The 18,419-nt window shown below is 45.5% G+C and overlaps 1 protein-coding gene across 1 annotated transcript in view; it reads right to left on the bottom strand.

The window, feature by feature from the left end:
• Positions 1-18,419, bottom strand: part of Itga9 (integrin subunit alpha 9) — a 322,017-nt gene that overhangs the window by 149,358 nt on the left and 154,240 nt on the right. Inside the window, exon 16 of the mRNA XM_076843659.2 lies at positions 13,400-13,549. Within this exon, the coding sequence (XP_076699774.1) occupies positions 13,400-13,549 (150 nt within the window). The remainder of the gene's footprint in view (positions 1-13,399; positions 13,550-18,419) is intronic.

Below are 18,419 nucleotides of genomic sequence, written 5' to 3'. Positions count from 1 at the left end.
ATCCCAGTGACTCAAGGGGCTGAGGCAAGAGGATTGCAAGTTTGAGGCCAGTCTCAGCAACACAGTGAGACTGTGTCTCAAAATAAAAAGGACGGGAGATATGGCTCAGTGGTAAAGCAGGCTTAGGTTCAATCTCTAATACAAAATAAATAAATAAATAAATAAATAAATAAAGGAAGGAATTCCTGTCATTTTGGTAGTTTTTTTCCTGTATGCCTTATAGTTCTTGTGGCACCTTTTTCTCTCTCGCTGTTTTCATCCATGTTATCCCCCCACCTTTTTTTTTTTTTTTTTTTTTTGGTAACTTCTATGTGTATTTGTAGTTACCAATGGGCTTACATAAAGTATCTTCTGTAATAAGGTCTCTTCTGACCGTCTGTTAGAAGCTGAGAGCTTCACCTATACAAAGGAACTCCGAGTTTCCCCTACATCATATGCTGTGGATGCCCCAATTTACCACAACTAGCACAATTTTTAGTTCCTTTTATCTTTTAACGGCTACCATAGAATTTCAGGTGATGGTCTCACCCTTCTACAGTGGTATGATGTTATGTTTCTGTCCATATCTGCCTTTGCCAACAAGTTTCCTATCTCCTCATTTCTCTTATTGCTGCTTAGAGACCTTTCATTTCAACTTGAACCCCTTTAAGCCTTTCTGGTGAAGCAGGCCTAGGGGCAAAAGAAGTCTGTACACCCCCCTCACTGCTGAAGGGCAGGTTTTCTAGATAAAGAATTCTGGGTTGGCATTTTCTTTCCTCCAACTTTGAGTATGTCACTCCACACCTTTCTGTTCTGCAAGGTTTCTGCTGGAAAAGCCACACTGTGGAAATGCAAATCAAAACCACCTTGCCATAGGATGGCTATTGTCAGAGAAGAGGTCGCCAGGGTCGGGTGAGGCTGTGGAGAAAAGGGAGCCCTTATATGTGACTGACAGAACATGAATGGGTTCAGCTGAGATGAAAACTGATATGAAAGTTCCTCAAAACACTGAAAATAGAGCTACCATATGATTCGGCAAGACTAAAGGAAATGAAATCAGCACCTTTTAGGGATATCTGCACTCCCAGGTTTATTAGAGCACCATTCACACTTGCTAACATAGGAAGCAACCCATCTGTCAACAGGTAAATGGATGAAGAGGTTTCATAAGTACAAATGTTCCTCCTCTCCTAAGGGGGCCAAAACCTGAAATCCACTCTTAAGATGAAAATATCTTAAGTGAAAAATGCATTTCATACACCTAGCCTGCCAAACATCATAGCTCAGCCTCACCTACCTTAAACACGCCCAGAACACTTACATTAGCCTCCAGTTGGACAAAATCATCTAACATGAAACCTATTATATAATGAAGTGTTGAACATCTTAAGTAACTTACTGAATACCATACCAAACGTGGAGAAAATAAAAACAGAATGGTTATGTGGGCACACTTTCACACCATCATAAAGAAGAAAAAGCATAAGTCTAACCATTGTAAGTGGAGGAATGCATATCTGCCATGGAATATTATTCAGTCTTAAAAAGGAGATCCTGGGCTGGGGTTGTAGCTCAGAGGTAGAGCGCTTGCCTAGCATGTGTGAAGCACTGGGTTCAATCCTCAGCACCACATAAAAATAAAGACATTGTGTCCACCTATAACTAAAAAATGAATATCAAATAAAAAAAGGAGATCCTAACATTTTGGACAACATAAAGGGACCTGCAGGATATTATGCAAAGTGAAATAAGCCAGACTACAGAAAGAAAAGTACTGCATGTTCTCACTTATGTGTGCACTCTAAAAAAGCTCAAGAACCAGAAACAGAGAACACAATTTTGTTGGTTACCAAGGGTGAGGGATGAGGGAAGGGAATGGGGTGATGTTGGTCAAAGGTACATAGTTATATTGGATAAGTCTAAAGACTTATTCTAAGGTACAGCATGACCATTCTAGTTAATAACATTGTATTGTATACTGGAAATTTGCCAAGAGAGTAGATTCCAAGTGCTCTTCCCACAAGTAGGGGTTGGGGTAGGGGGGAGTAACTAGAGAGGAAACAGATATGTTTCTGCACCGTAGTCATCATTTCACTATGGATATGTTTATTAAAACATGACTCTGTGCACCTTAAATATGCACAGACACGAGAAAAGAAATTCCTGAGTGGTTTGTTATGCAGCCATAGATTTAACAATCCATTCATGGAGTGTTCTAGAATGAACACTCCACCCGCCTATAAGCTTTCCTTAACTAGGGCAACACTACAGACAAAAGTAAGCTGTACAATCTAAGCTCTGGCTCAGGCAAGGCTGGGAATGCAATTGTTTTGAGGGTAGAATGCAAGATACCCGGGGAATCAAGAGACCTGTGCCATGCACCGGAGGCGCCAAGGCTGAAACTCAAATCCTGTGCCCGGGTCTGAATTAGTCTCTAGGCAAAAGGCCAAGCTATTCCTAAGGAGCTGAGAAACCTGTCTCTGAGGCAGGAGTGCAGGCACGAGCACTCTCAAAATACTAGACGACAGCATGTTTTCCAGGAACAAGTAGAAACGACTTTTCTTTTGTGCAAAGTACAAAGAGTCCAGCTTCTCCATGAAGCCAAGGGGCCACCCTCCTGATTTTCCTCTGGTGAACAATCCCAACAGCTGCAAGCTGGACCTCCAAAAACCTCCTCCATCTGCTTTTACCACATCCCCCCTGGTCTTCTAGGCCAACACAGGCTTGGCCGCCTCTATCAGACAAATCCCAGTCCTGCTTGGAAGCCGTCTCTCTCTGCTGTCCCCTCCAGCCTCTACCTGCAGGTTGGCAAAAGCCAGCTGTTGGCATCCCTGAAAGCAGCTTTTCCAGGACATGCCTAAAGGTCTCAGACTCCATCATGTCCCAACCCTCCCTGGGGGCAGGAGGCTGAAACCTCTAGGGAGAGCGGCTGCTTCCTGCCTCGGGCCTCCAAGAGCCAAGGAATGGCCACCCAGCAGCCTCCTCAGCCTCACAGACTGGATTTACATGGGGGCTCCTTCCTCGCCTGCTCTTCACCTTGGGTGTCCCAGGAGAATACAGTTTTCTTTTGGAAAGTCCTCTAGTTTCTCACCAAATCCTTTTTCTACTTGCTTTAGAACAGGGTTGGCAAGCTTTGGCGCCAGAGAGTCAGATAGTAAAGCGGGGTGTGGTGGTGCACACCTACAATCTCAGCCACTTAGGAGACTGAGACGGGAGGATCACAAGTTTCAGGCCAGGCTGGACAACTTAAGACCCTGCCTCAAAGATAAAAATTTTAAAAAGGACTGGGGCTATAGGTCAGGGATAGAGTGTCCCTGGGCTCAAGCCCCAGCCACACAGACACAAAGTCAAACCAGGGGCTACAATTCTTCTGAACAGGAAAAAAAAAAAAAAAAAGGATGATACATAAAGGGGATGGTCAAGAACATACTCCCACGAAACTTTGTTTAGAAAATTAGGTAGCCTGAATGTGGCCTGGGGGTCAATAGTTCACTGAATCCTGGTTCCTTGGCTCCCTTTGGGCCAGAAAAAAAATCCAACCTAAGTCCATTTCCCTCTGAGCCAGAGCCCAAGGCTGCAGTGGGCCTTTCTCACAATACCACCAAGGCCAGGGCAGCCTTGGGGACGTTTGATGCCGGGTCTGGCAACTCAGAATCTGCTCCTGGGTGAGGGCGACTTCAGACAGGAAGTCATCCAGGTGCTCAGGCCTTAGGGGACGCGTTTCTTCTACTCAAATCCTTACTAGAAAGTCCGCCCTTCTGACCTAACAGGAAGGGGGATTCTCACTTCCCGCCGTCACCTTCAGAGGACAACTGGTTTTATGGATTTGGTTATATTTGTTTAAAAAACACACACACACACATAATTATCCACATGGATTGGATGCTTGTTTATAGGGTTGCCATGGCAACCAAGCCCCAGGCGAAGCCTTGAGAAAAGGAGAATTAGACTAGGTGGGGGATAAGTGCTGTTCAAATCCCACCCCAGGGGACTCCCTGGGAAGGCTATTTTAAGCTGAAATGAGCAAAGACACTTCCTGCTGAGCAATGTGACTTCACAGAAGGTCTCTGCCCTGGAGTGTGGCACTCTGCCTGGATGTCCCCAGTGACACCTCTGAGCTGGTGCTCCCCTAGTCCTGCAAGAGTTCCTAGAAGCCCAGCCACGGGGAGTTCATGCCTGCAACCCTCATGACCCAGCCCAGAACTCAAAAACCTTTTTGTATAACTGCCATGACCTGAGTGTAAGAGGTTCCTCCCTCCGGATTCTGTTCCTTTTTCCAGAACCCAGCACCACCCTTCACGTGGCACATGGTAAGAACGTAGGGCGGTCCCAGGAATTTCAGCTCTCCTTCAGCCTGCGCCCAGCTGAAGGAAGGAAAAGGCTCCTGGCCTGGTATGTGAAACCAGCCATGCAGAATATCATGTCCTCGAGAGTAAAGGAAACCCCAGCAACTTTGTGAAATCAAAGCTGTGAAAAGCCTTCTATCCCAAGGTCTGTACAGATTGTCTCTTAGGGTTTGTGATCATGGGAGCAGAAAGTGCTCTGTGGGTCTCCCTCTAAACACAAGCACGGCACCAATTTGGCGTCATGCCCGTGTGGACACTGGAGGTGAGGAGTTTCCCTGTCTTGGCATCTTCTGGCTTATTCCACGGCTCTGAACATTGGGCAATGACATCTTTAAATGATCCAGGTCATCCTCCGTGATAACTGCAGGGGAGCTGACCGCTCAGGCTAGATGCTACCAACTACTGTGGTTTGGACAAATGTCCCTCAAAGGCCCAGCCATTAAAGGCTTGGTCCCCAGCCCATACACTATTGGAAGGCCAGGAGGGGGCCTAGCAGGAGGAGGTTAGGTCACTGGGGGTGTGCCCTTGAAGGAGATATTGGGACCTCAGTCCCTTCCTACTTCTCGCTCCCAGTCATGGAGTGAATGAGTCTCCCCTTCCTGAGCTCTCCCCCATGATGTCCGATGCCACCACGGATTCAAAGTAACAGGTTAACAGGTTATGGACCAACACTCCAAAATTGTGAGCCAAAATAAACCTTTTCTCTGTTTAAGTTGATTTATCTTGGGTACTTGTTTTAGTAACAAAGTTGATCAACACCAAAACTTAATCCCCTAAGTCATGTGTTAATGGCATCTGCAGTAGGTACCTTTGGGAGGTAATTAGCATTAGATGAAGTCACGAGAATGGGGACCTCCTCATGGCATTAGTGGCTTTTTAAAAGACCCACATTTTGCTTTATCTTACCACGTGATGCCTCCAGTATGCTATGATACGCAAGAAGGCCCTCTTGAGATTCAAAGCAGATGCCAGAGTTATGCTCCTGGATTTCCCCACCTCCGGAGCTATATGTCAAATAAACCTTTTTTTTTTTTTTTTTTAAATAAATTACCCAGTCTCAGATATTTTGACCTAGGAACAGAAAATGAACCAAGAAAGAAGTCTAATCCACTTTCAACTCCCAGCATAGTGCCCTTCTGAGATCCGCCTGGGATTGGATGGCCTTTTACGGACCATATTTCACATCCCTCTACAACACCCAACTTTTAATATCAACCATAAACTTTCTTCTAGGGAACTTCTGCCTCAGGAGATGAAAATTTTCCTCCACGATTTTCATCCTTTTGTGTTCTGTTTTTTTTTTTTTTTTTTTTTTAAAGTTGCTATTAATAATTCACAAAAAGGAAAAAAAGAGAAAGTGAACAAGGGGCTGGGTTTGTGGCTCAGTGTTAGAGCACTTGCCTGGCACGTGTGAGGCCCTGGGTTGGATCTCAGCACCACATATAAATAAACAAGCAAATAAAAATAAAGATCCATTGACAACTAAAAAAAATATTTTTTTTTAAAAAAGAGAACAAGTTCAAATAAAGGGACTGGTGCCATCAGAGAGAAGGAAAAACTATGTACATTTGCTCTGTTTCAAGAAACTGCTCAGCCAGATGTGAGCAGGCAACTTGGGGTGAGAAAGATGGCTCCCAAACTGGAGAGGACCCAGTCAGGCCTCTCTCACCCCCCTGGAAGGACACCTCCTAGTATGGGCCCAGTAAACTGCCGAGAACAAGGGCCTTACATTTGACTCCTAAAACATCCCAGAAGATGAAAAAAGAGGTTCTAATGTTTGTGGCCCAGCCAGAGACTGATTACTGGATGTGTTCCCTGGATCATTCACATATCCACCGCTACGTGCTCTCAGGCAAAGTTTCAGTAAGACCAGACAATACAGAAGAAAACCAGCAGGCTTGAAGAGTTTGGGAAAACCCACTATTTTCTTCTAAAAAGACTCCCAGAAGAGCAGGAGACATTTTCTCCATAAATTGTAAAGATACAATATAACACTAAAAATTTTTTTTGCAAATTTAACAGGTCACTTCAGGACACAGCCCAGCCTTTGACAGTAGAAGCCCCCTCTCTCCTTTGCCCTTGGGATTAACCTTGGAGAAGAGGCCTTATGGCATAGACACACAGCCAGACTTCTCTAGTTCACCAAGAAAGTTGGTCTACTTGTGTTTTTCTCACTCATACTTCAAATGAGATGGTTTTCACACCTGCTGCACCATAGTGCCCTTCTAGAAAGAAGTATTGGCCCAGAAGCAGATGCCTATAAAAGTAGGATGATCTAGTTGAAACGGGGATGCCGGGTAGGAACTTCCTCCTCTAACATCCCTTCCTCTCCTCCTTCCTTTCTTGGTGCATCCAAACTGCTCCCTGGCTCCCAAGTGTGCAATCTGGGGAACTCCAGGCTGAGTGGTCTTGGGATCCTCTCTGGTTCTGATGTCTGGAGTTACTCTTCTCTTGTCTTCCCTTTCAACCCCTCAGTTTTCCAGTCCTTCTGCAGAGACATTTGTATCTGCTAAGGAAAATAAGCCTTGGAGTTGTACATAATGGCATTTTAAGCCAGCCGGGCACCTCAGTTGGGAAAGTATTATTTAATGTCCAGGCTGTGCAAAAAGTGGGTTTTCACAGGCATGTGGCTATATTCATGCACACTGAGGCCCTGAGGGGCCTGAGGTGGGAGGAACCAACGCTAATTTCTAGCACAATGAAGACCCAAAGCTTATGCCTTCAACACGGTTAAAAATTAACATTAGGGTAAAACACCTTGATTTTTTTCATTTGAGAGATAACCAAGTGGGGATTCCCAACCAATGTCACCAGTCATACAGGTTTCATTTTGTTTTTGAAAAGCAGGCTCTTGTGCACACACGTACTGTGTTTTAAGTCAACGAAAGACCTCATCACCGTCTCTGGTCCATGGTAAATTCCCAGGGGGATCATGGAGAACTTTTTTTCTTTCTTTCTTTCTTTCTTTTTTTTTTTTTTTTAAAAACAATAGAGCTTTGTTGAATCTGTCAGTGAAGAAACTCTGATGTCCAAACTTTGAAGAATGGCCTAACCTTATATTCTTTCAGAAGGGCTTTATATTTATTAAGCACTATCATAAGCCAGACAAGATATTAGGGATCAATGGCCAATAAGGTAAAGTAGACCTCTGCTCTCACTGGCCTTCCGTTCTAGAGAAGGACACAGAAAAGCAAGTGGATGAGAGAATAAACTGTAATTGGTGTCATGAAGGAATGAAATAGGCAGCTAGGTCAAGGAATACAGGATAGATGAGAGATGGCTCTGCGAGGAGGTCAGATTTAGGTTGAAAACCTAAAACATGAAAAATTGGTCATTAAAAAAATGAAAAATTGTGCTATATATATGTGTAATAAGAATTGTAATGCATTCCACTATCATATATAAATAAAAAGAAAGAAGGAAATTTTTTAAAAGCAGGATGAGGAGCTTTAGAGAAACACTGTTGGCATGTACAAAGGTCCTGAGACAGGAAAGGGCTTGGTAAGTTTGAAGTACTGTAATGGATGGCACTAGACAATTCTGGAGAGGTAAGGGCCCCATTGAGTAGTCTTGTGGACCTTACAAAGAGGAAAAGCCATTGGAGGGGGTTAAGCAGGGAAGTGACCTGGTCTAGGTGACCAATAATGATGGCCTAGCCTGGGGGAGGGGAGTAGAAACAGAAATGGAACAAAGAGGAGGGATTCAACTTCTATTTGGGGTGCAGCTGGCTCTTGAGTTCTCATTAAAAATCAGCTCTGCTTCCTGGAGTGGGCCTAGCTCTCAACTGCTCTGCCCCTTAAACTGAGCCAACATCTGGAAGACACATGGAGGAATCATGGAAGAATATCATTAAACTATCCCCTCCCCCCTCTTTTTTTTTTTTTTTTTTAATTAGGAAAAGCAGAACAAGCAAGAATTGCTCTCTCAGAACACTTCTCGGGCTCCTGGACAATATTCCCAATCCAGCAACAATATATATATTTTTTTATCTTTAAATTTCAAGAGGAATTACATGGTTTAAAAAAAAAAATAGCCCCCGGCCGCATACCTCCCATAACTGTGCCCTCTTCTCAGGGGAAACTACTATCGCACGTCTGTGTTTCTTTTGTTGATTGTTTCCACGTCTCTAGAAAACACGCTGACAGGATGGTCCCTTGGTTTACCAGATGAAGATGCTCTCACGGAATTCCCACCACGAAAGATAAGAACTGGTCTCAGGGACATAAGGGCTCTCCCCCTCCCTCCTGATGTGACAGGCAAATCCCTCCCTTCAGCTTCTTGATTGCCACGTTGGCTGAATCAGAACCCCAGGTCAGCATGCTCCCACAGACTGTGGGACCCACCCCAGGAGTTTCTGGGTGTTTTTTTTTTCGGGGTGGGGACTGGGTTGGCCCCAAATGTTCCTTTCTCAACACACAAGATCCCATGAGAGGCTGCAGCTGCTGGTTCAGGGACCACACTTTAAGAAGCGATGCTCTCCTGGTGACCTCTGCAGTAATAGACAGCTATTTCTCATTTCATCAAGTTTTACCGTATCTCTTGACTCACCCATTTCAACGATTAAGGTATTAAGAGAACATCTGTCATTCTTCTTTTATCTCTATACACTTGAATTTGATGACATCTGCATTTTATGCTATCACCACAGCTCTGATTTTAGCTCGACTGTAAAGACTGATAACCCACAGTGCTAATGTTGTGATGGTTACCTATTATTTTTTCACAGCAGAGACAAGACAGCTGTCATGGTTACATACCCTTCTCTACGGAGACAAAGGTACAGTCCAGGAAGATCTGATTACTACTTATGGGAGAATGTTCTGCTACAAAGGTCCTTTTCTTCCTCATACTCTTCTACTCATTCAAAATCCCACATTTTGATGGAACTCGAGAATCATGCTAAATGAAATAAGCCAATCCTGAAGAACCAAAGGCTGAGGTTAATTCACCATAAGGGGGGTAGCGAGGGACGAAGAGAGGTACTTTGGATTAGACAGAGGGGAGTGAAGGGAGGGGAGGGGACATGGGGGTAGGAATGATAGAAGAATGAATCGGACACTATTACCCTATGTACACACTTGATTACACAACCTGTATAACTACATCATGTACAACCAGAAGAATGAGAAATTATATTCCACTTATGTATGATGTCTCAAAATGCATTCTACTTTATAATTAAAATTAAAAATTCATTTAAAACAAAAAAATCCCACATTTTAACTTGCTTGATACTTGAACCATGATACATTGATCATCTCTCTATTTTTCTAGGAGTTTTTATTTTTCCTTATATGTGTAAATAATTTTGTTTACCTTACTTATAAATCAATGGGCCCTTAAATTTCCTTTTTAAAAAAAATTATTTCTCTTTAAGCCTAGGAAATTTTATTCCATTTTATCTCTTGTAATTTCTTTTTTCTTTTGTTTCTATCATTCACTTTTTCTGGTTTTCTCATCACTTGGACGTGGAGTTTTAGAGATTTATCCTTTTGGTTGTTCTGAGATTTCTTACCATTGTCTTCTAATCCTTTCACTGAATATTTGGCTCTGGAGTTATTTCCTTGTTCTCGGATTCTTCTTTTGAAAAGGAAATAGAGGCTGTGCATGCTGGTGCAGGCCTATAGTCCCATCAACTCGGGAGGCTAAGGCAGGAGGATCACAAATTCAAAGCCAGCCTCAGTGAGGCCATAAGCTACTTAGCAAGGCCCTTTCTCACTATAAAAAACAAAAAGGGCTGGGGATGTAGCTCAGTAGTTAAGTGCCTCTGGGTTCAAACCCTGGTATCAAAAGAAAAAAGAAATAGAGGTTTGGGGATGTAGCTCAGTGGTAGAGCCCCTGCCTAGCATGAACAAGGCCCTGGGTTCATACAAGCAAGAACCATCAAAACAGAAAAAGAAATAGGATCCCTCCCATTTACCAATGAATACGATATATTCTTAAATCTTTGTGTTCACTGCATAGAATTTAGGATTTCTTTTAAATTTTTATGGTTTCTTTTATTCCCTGAATAATCTGGTTTTTTCTAAGTCAATCATGCTCTTTCTTTAGATTTATACTGATCTTTCTTTTCATGCATCACCTTCCTTCCAATCTGTTTTCTTTGGTTGTCCATTCATATTCAAGAATAAGGTAAAGGGCTGATTGGGAAGCCCAGGGGTGTGCTTGGGTAGGTGGATCGAGGGAAAGCTAACTCCCTTGGAGACTTCAGATGCCAGGGGTGAGGCTTTCCTCCTGGAGTCAGCTCATGCTCACGTCTCAAGCAGTGTGTTCAACTCTTCAGCCAGCTGGTGAGTGAATGACCTGCATGCTGCCTGCTGGTCTGCAGCATGCAGAAGGGGTACAGAAGTGGATCACTCCTCCACATACCAATCTCCAGGTAACACTCCTCCCCTGACCCCATTTTCAGTCCTGTTCTCTCTCCTGTCCCCTCTGCAGCTGCTGGCCCGGCTACGGCTGCAGCTTTTCCAGTTCCACATGAAGGAACCCCACCCCTCCGTGCATGGTTCAAATTCACCAACGGACACTCTTCCACCTTCCACTTACTCCAGAAAATCAACCTGAGCTGATTCCTCTTCCCCAGAGTTCTCCCTGTTCCAATTGACTTCTCTATAATTCTTGCAGTGGAGTCTCAGGAGGCACAGAGACATTTGTGCTTGGTCAGTCATCTTGAACTCAAAATGACTAAGAACAGTATTTAAAAATACATGTTTGTATATATGTTATATTTTTAGTTGTAGATGGACACGATGCAAGTATTTATTTTTATGTGGTGCTGAGAATCAAACCCAGTGCCTCACACGTGCTAGGCAAGCGCTGTACCACTGAGCTACAACTCCAGCCCAAGAACAGTATTTCGATACTAATCTATCCCCGGATTTCTGGCTTTGATTAGGCTGCTTGATTCAAAATGTCAGTAAAGGTTTGATCTAAAATGTCCACTAAAGGTTCTAAGATGCTCTTCACTAGAGAAGATCCACTTTTGTGCCCTGTTTGAATGTATAGGAACAAGAATTGGGTTCAGGGCGCTGGGGTTGTGACTCGGTGGTAGCGCGCTTGCCTAACACTCGATTCCCAGCACCACATACAAATAAATAAAGGTTCATCAACAACTAAAAAATACTTTAAAAAAAAAAAATTAAAGAGTCGGGTTCATGGTAGAAACTGTGCCCCAGGCTTGAGAGACACTGAACTGCGCAGGCAGCTACCTCATTGGGTCAGTTCAGAGATACAGAGTTTTAAAATGAGTCCTGTACCCCCTGCTTAGACCATTTCTATAACACATATAGGAATGTCTATCAGGTCAGCAAGATTCTGCTTTTGAAAGCACAGTGATCCTAGCACGAGGAAACACCTTCCTGGAGTTATCATAATATTCTGATTTACTAGGTCTCCAGCCTGGCCTCTTCCTCCCATTTCAACATCGGAGAAGGACATAAAGCTATAATTCCCAGGGGTCTTCTCCCTCTCCTCTCCTCCCCGCCTCCTTCATGCTGCACGCGAAGGCCAGCCCTCCCCTCTGCCCCATCTGGTACCTTCAGTCCTTTCATTTCTCCCCTTATTCTACCGGAGCCTGTTCCAAGCGTCAGTGACCAGAAGGACCTGCAGGCCGCCCTCTCATGGCACTTATGCTTTAAGTCAAAAGCAGCAGCATGAAAGTGAGACCAGTCTTGAAAGTCAGGATTGGGTCCTATTTTCCCCCTCCCCACCCCACAAAAGACAGGGAGCTGATTATCAAAAAAAGGAGGTAGGTAGGTAGCAGTCCCCGGTCACCTAACAGCCTCTGGGGGAGGGAAAGGATCACATTTTCCAACACAAGCCCAATTACCCCCTGGATGGCTCTCTTGCTGGACTTTTGGTTACCATGTAGGCAGGATGGGAGGGGGGGTCATGAGAAGAAAGGAAGCCTGCATTTTATAAAAGGGGCAAGACACCCCCACTCCCTTGGGCACCAGATCGGGACGCCTCCTCTCCAGAGGAGTCTCTCTCTCTGTTCTATCCTTTAAATCAAACATTTTGCTCTTGCCTCAATGTTTCTTGGGTGTTTGATCTTCAACACCAGGGAACAGGGACCCCATCCTGATGTTTAAGACCAGTCTCAAAAGGTAGTAGTGCCCAGGGTGCCTGTGTGTGCAGCAGGCACTGACCACTGCAGGCCCTTCTCCAGTGGACATGAGTGGAGGCACCAATGGTCACCTGCACATCATTCCACAGAGAACTGTCCTCAGCTGGGAGTCCAAAGAGGGCTGCACTCTCCTTCCACCCCACCCCCAGGGCCAGCCAACACTGACTCATACAGGGTACAAAAGGTGCCAGCATCATCGCCTCAGAGGAGGATAATTCTCAGGTGTCATTTACGCTCCTGGGTCTCCCTGAGCTTCCATTTGCCACTCAAATCTGCAAGACAGGGGTCACTGTTCTGCAGTTCCCCCCTCTGTTCAGGGCAATCTAAAGAACTGCAAAGGCAGGTGGTTCTGAAAGGCTCTGCCCCTGCCCTGCCCAGAGGATTGGATTACCCCTCCCTAAAACAGTTTTTCTGATCCTGCCCAGGGTCTCGGACCATGGTGAGTTTGTGTTTTAAGGAAAGATTTAGAGCACATTTCAGATCACACATTCCTTGCATGTTTCCTTGTACCGATCTCTGTGGGGCCCATCTCACTGATGGCTCACGGCAGACTGAATCAGTTCCCAGGCTCACCTCTAGTTCAGGTGCCCTGCCTCCAATGTCACTTCAAAGCTCCTCCACAGAGCAACCCATCCCAGAATCTGATGAGCATGGAACAGGTCAGGTCCCCACCGGCATTTGTAGGGGGCTCTGGCTTCAGGGGCATGTGGGTCAGGCATGTTTAACTCTGCCACCATTACAGTAAGATGCAATTCTTGCTTCTTCTTTACTGCATTCCCTCCCCCACCAGTAAAACATTCATAGAGTACCTACTGTATACCCATCTAAACTCTGCCAACAGTCTCGAAACAGCTGGTGTATCATTTTGCAGATCTGAAAGGGAAGCCCAGCGAGGGGGTGTGCCCTGGCCATTATTCTGGGTCATTTCTGTGGGCTTTCAGGGTCTGACCTGATTCTTTTGGGCAATCTTTTGTCCCTTCTTCCAGCGCAGAACTGGAGTCAAAGCCGGCAGCTCCCTCTCCTCCTCGCCAGTCACATGTGCTCCGAGGCTGTAGGCGGCTTCGAACACTATGGGGCTGATGACGTCCTGCACCCTCCGCTGCAAGGACAAACAAACAGGCAGGTTAACCACGGGTCCCCACCGACAGCCACGGAGATTCCTGTTCACATAGGGCTTTCACAAGAATTGACTCACAGGATCCTCACAGCCACCCTTGTGAGGTCAAGTCTGATAACTTTGGTTTTTCAGATGAGGTTAGCCCAGCCTCTGCAGTTATCATCTTGCCCCACTCTGAAAATGCGGGGCGGGGGGTTTGATCCACCTTTCGTGGTGCTAAATCATCTCCTCTTGGGCATGTGAAGGACATTACTTTACTCATCTTCCAGAAATTCCTAGGTGGGAAAGCACTGGCACTCTACAGCTAACCCTCTGCATTTGTGGCACTGGGATGATGGAGGCTCTTTTGCATTGAGATTATGGATTTGTTGTTAGGGCAGGGGACTCAGACACCAGTGTACCTCCACCCCAAGTCAGTTATCAGGGATAAAAGTCTGACTTCTGGCCTTGTGTTCTTTCCTCTTCCACCAAGTTAAATGAAGTTAAAGAGGATTCGACTCTGCCTCACTCATTGTTTTTATTGCACTTGCCTCTGAGAAGCAGGTATGGCCCCCGGGTTTACTGGGCCATGGAACCCTGTGTTTCCTCAGACTTCCTTGGGCTCAGTGTTGAGAAGAACATGCTCAGGGATGCGGGCTGGTAGATTAGAAATCTCTTACAGCAGCCCAGGAGGGGAGAAGGGAGCATAGAGACCAGGACAGCGTGAGTTGGGGGGTGCAGATGTGGCTGGGCCCATGGCTCCGTAGCTGTGAGGGACGGGGCAGAGGGGCACAGATGACTTCAGGAGTGGATTGCTGAGTGACTAACAGATGATTGTATCTGTGCTCAACAAAGCATTTGCATAAATAGCACAGGGGACCTCTCTAGGAGGGTGATAGAGGCAGCTTTGGATTAACTCTTTCCAGAATATTCTCAGGAACTCCAGATTCTAGGAGCAGATTTTAGATTCTCATCCTTTCCAGGAGTGAGTCACACACTCACTCTCCAGCACCTTCCTGCCTGCTGGCTCTGCTTACCAGACCTTGAAGATGCTGGGTGATATGGAGAAGAATGAACGAATGCAATCCTAACATGTTTATAAGTAAATTATCTTTCTTTAAGCCTGTCTCAAGTTTTAGCATTTTAGTTATTCATGTCAAAGTACGTGAGCTCTGGGCTGGGGATGCAGCACAGCGGTACTACACTGTTGTTCTCAGGGAGGATGGAAAGATGGCAGTGGGGGACTGCGATCACTTCACATTTCCCCGTTCCTAGCTGTATTTCAGGGACTGGTCTAAGCCCTTTCTCCTAGACATTTGACTGAATCCTCACAGCCCCTGAGCTGGTAGATTACTGTCTCCATTTTACAGAGACGGTAACTGAGGTACGATAAATAAATTCCCTCCATCCCAAAGCGAGTTAAGTGGTAGAAGCAGACTTACTCTTAGAACCGCAAGCCAAAAGACCTTCCTTGTCCATTAAATACTATTTTTAAAAAAGCATTCCAACCACTTTCAGTTCCTGAATAACTCTAAAAAATGACTTATTTGCTTAAGAGCATATTGAGCAAAGAGGGAAGGGAATGTGTCACACACTCTAGGCTGAAGGTGAATGAATGACAAAGAACTAGAAAACGGGCAGTTTTCAAACATGCAGTCCTTCAAGCCGTGGCTGATGGGGAGGGAACCTTTACCCAGGGCCTATCTTATTTTGGGTGAGTATTTTGACATCTAGGGGCGTGGACGCTGCTCTCTGGAAATGACAGGATGAACCTGTCTTAATTAAGAAATTGGAAAAACAGCTTCCTATTCCATGGAGCAGACAGGAAGTCAAACCCCGCGGAGCTATGGGTGGGGACAGAGGAGGGTGAAGCACTTAGAAATGGGCTGACACCCCCAGAAGCACAGCCTCTCCTTCCTGGACTGGGCTTGTTTTCTTAGAGCTGTGGAGGAAAAGTAGCGGCCCCATTTAGTGGTTTCCTGGTCATTTTTGGAAGCACAGATTCCCTCTGCTCAGCAATTAAGTGGAAGAGCTCCTCAGGCTGGGGAGAGGCCTAGGGCTCTGGCACAGACCACCGTTACCGAAATTTTACTACTTAAAGTCACTTTTACTACGAACTGAAACTTCTGAAGGTGAACATGTTCTGACCAATGGGAAGGTCAGAATCTACCTCTTCCTGTTAAAAATCTACAGGAGTCTCTCGCTTTGAACATTGCAGGAGCCCCCATGGAGAAGAACACCCAGACTGGAAGCAGAACTGGCAGTGGCTAAGGTTTTATAGGGAACTTAACATACACTCCATTTGGAATTTATTGGGTGCTTACTTTATGCCAGGCAATGTGCTGGGCCACGGGGAGTCAGACATGAAAGACCTTCTGGGAATTACTGGTCACAGGGGACACAGGCACGCAGTGACAGTGCAGAGCACAGGCAGCAGGGCAGAGGTGGCTTTGGGGACACAAAGCAAGGACACCTGGTTCATACTGCGCTGGCAGGTTTCCCAGAGGAGGTTCCCCTGGGCTAAGTTAGAAGACAGGAGGGCAGCCAGAGAGCGGGCAGGAGGCCCAGCTGGCACAGCAGTGGACAGAGGGCACTAGGTGTCTGGCGGACTATATATGACTCCCAGAGGTGGGAAGGTCAGGCTGGCCAGCCAGAGTGGAGAGGAGGCTCAGGCCCAAACCAGATCCAAGGCAGCCTGGAAAGCTGTGTGAACGTCATCGTCAAGTTCTGGAGGATGGGGGAGGGGGTTAACATGGTGACAGCGGCTATGTTCTAGAAAGATCCTTCTAGCTGCAGCATGGAAGTGAGCTGATGGTGGTAGGGTACAGGAGAGGAGGCAAGGGAGGAGTCTACCAATGGGAAAAGGTAATGAGGGTCTGAATCAATGGGATAGAGAAAAGGGGACCTGGCTACCTGGCCAAAGGCAGGCAGGTGCAGCTGATTGGGAGAAATACCCAGGTGACTGGGTTGCACCCCTGGCTCTATGACTCTAGGCAAGCTGGACCTGCAGCCTGTGGCACCGCTGCCTGGCCGTGGGACTTAGCAACCTGCTCCACAGCTGCTTTTCCCCACTGAGAAATGAAGGGCTCTTCTCTTCCCCAGCTCACCAGCAATGACAGTGAAATGAAAACAGGAAGAGCTGGCCTCACTTTAAATTTGCAAATAACACAGAAGGTCAGCAAATAAGCAGTTAGCATTAAGCCAGATAACTGCGTTGGGGAAAATCCTCTAAGTGTTTTTTTTTTTTTTTTAAAAGAGGCCACACCATTTTTTCCCCCCAAAACTTGTGATCCTTTTGTCCCCTCCAGCCTGTGTCCTATTGCTCTGTATCCAACCCCACTAGGATGACCTTGCAGACTCCTGGAAATGAGAAATCTTCACACACTAGATGCCCTTTCCTTCATCAGTATGATCAGGTCCCTCCACAGACCACATGTTCAACAGTGGCCCCACAAGACTGTACCGCCAGTGACCTTCCAACTGTCTTTGTGTAACTACACTCTCCTGTGCTACAGGGTGGCAAATCTCCTACTCAGGCCTTTCTCAGAACATCCTCCTCATTCAGTGACTCATGGCTGTAATTAGAATGGCACTTGTATGTCAGGGGCTATTTTAAAATTCTCATACACTCCAAGATTCTTTTAAAAGCAAACTGAGAATTTCGCACTTCCAGAAATACAAGGACTTACTAAAGATGGATCCTCCCAGTGGCCACTGGAAATGATGAACATGCAAACGTGCACCCTTATTTAAAAGTATCAAGGAACCATCAAGACAGCCAGGACTTCAGAGTTCAGGGTCCCCCCAAAAAAGGACAGAACATAGAGGTGGCCCCAACCGCTGGTGAGTCTCCAGATCTGGGAGCAAGCAGTGTGGGATGAAGCTGAACACGACGGAATGGCCAAGAGGTCCAGGGTCTGGGCTTCTGAGCTCAGCTTCAGGTAGTCTTGGGACTCTGTGGCGATGGCACTTAGAGCTCTGGATTCCAGAGGACAAGTCATGGAGAAAAACAAGCATACTGAGGTGAGGCCAAGGTTGATGCCACATTTCTCCACCAGGCACTGGGTAATTCCACAGCAGCCCATGAGAACAAGCAGCCCACAGGGCCACAAGACCAAGATACCAAGCCGAAGGCAGAGGCCCAAGTTCTGAGAAGGCAAGAGAGTTTAACTGGAGACCGGAAAGCAGAAGAGAGGACCTGTGACCTAAAAGGGTGCGCCAATAGGAAATATCCAGGTCCAAGTGGAGAAGAATAGAAAATGAACCTGAGAAACTTACATGATTACATAATATACCTAGCACAGTGACGATCATAACATAGATGAGAAGTAAGCGGTGGCTATTATTATCTTTACTGTAATTTTAAAAATGACTTCATAAGAAAATTTGTCAAAACTGCCGAATTGCTAAAGGAATTCTTATGATGAGCTGTGCATGCAGCAGGACCTATTTTTTCATCCCATAAGAAAATAAGTTGAGACCCACTGTGGTTTTACAATGAATTAAAAAAAAAAACTGACAAATGAAAACCCAGGGAAAAAAATTCTAGAAATAATCTTACAGAAAACTTTATGAAAGGCACCGCTGACTACAATAGTTTTCCAACACAGGATTTATGCTGGGCAAAGGCGACAAAGCTTTGTCTTCAGATGAGTTCAGTTATAAACACTGGCTAGACAGAGAGAGCTCCAAATCCAGTTGAATTCAACCAACTCTAGTAAGCAAATCAGTATATCTGGTTTCTGAAAGTTTCTCATTGAGTTTAGACATTTTAATTATGGCCACATTAATTTATATGCAATACCATATTACATTAACGGATATCATCAGTCTAACACATATGACCCTTTGGCAAGCATTAGTGCTCAGTAAG

The sequence above is a fragment of the Callospermophilus lateralis genome, chromosome 1 (assembly GCF_048772815.1).
Source record: "Callospermophilus lateralis isolate mCalLat2 chromosome 1, mCalLat2.hap1, whole genome shotgun sequence".
Taxonomy (NCBI): domain Eukaryota; kingdom Metazoa; phylum Chordata; class Mammalia; order Rodentia; family Sciuridae; genus Callospermophilus; species Callospermophilus lateralis.
This window is presented reverse-complemented; position numbering and strand designations above follow the sequence as displayed.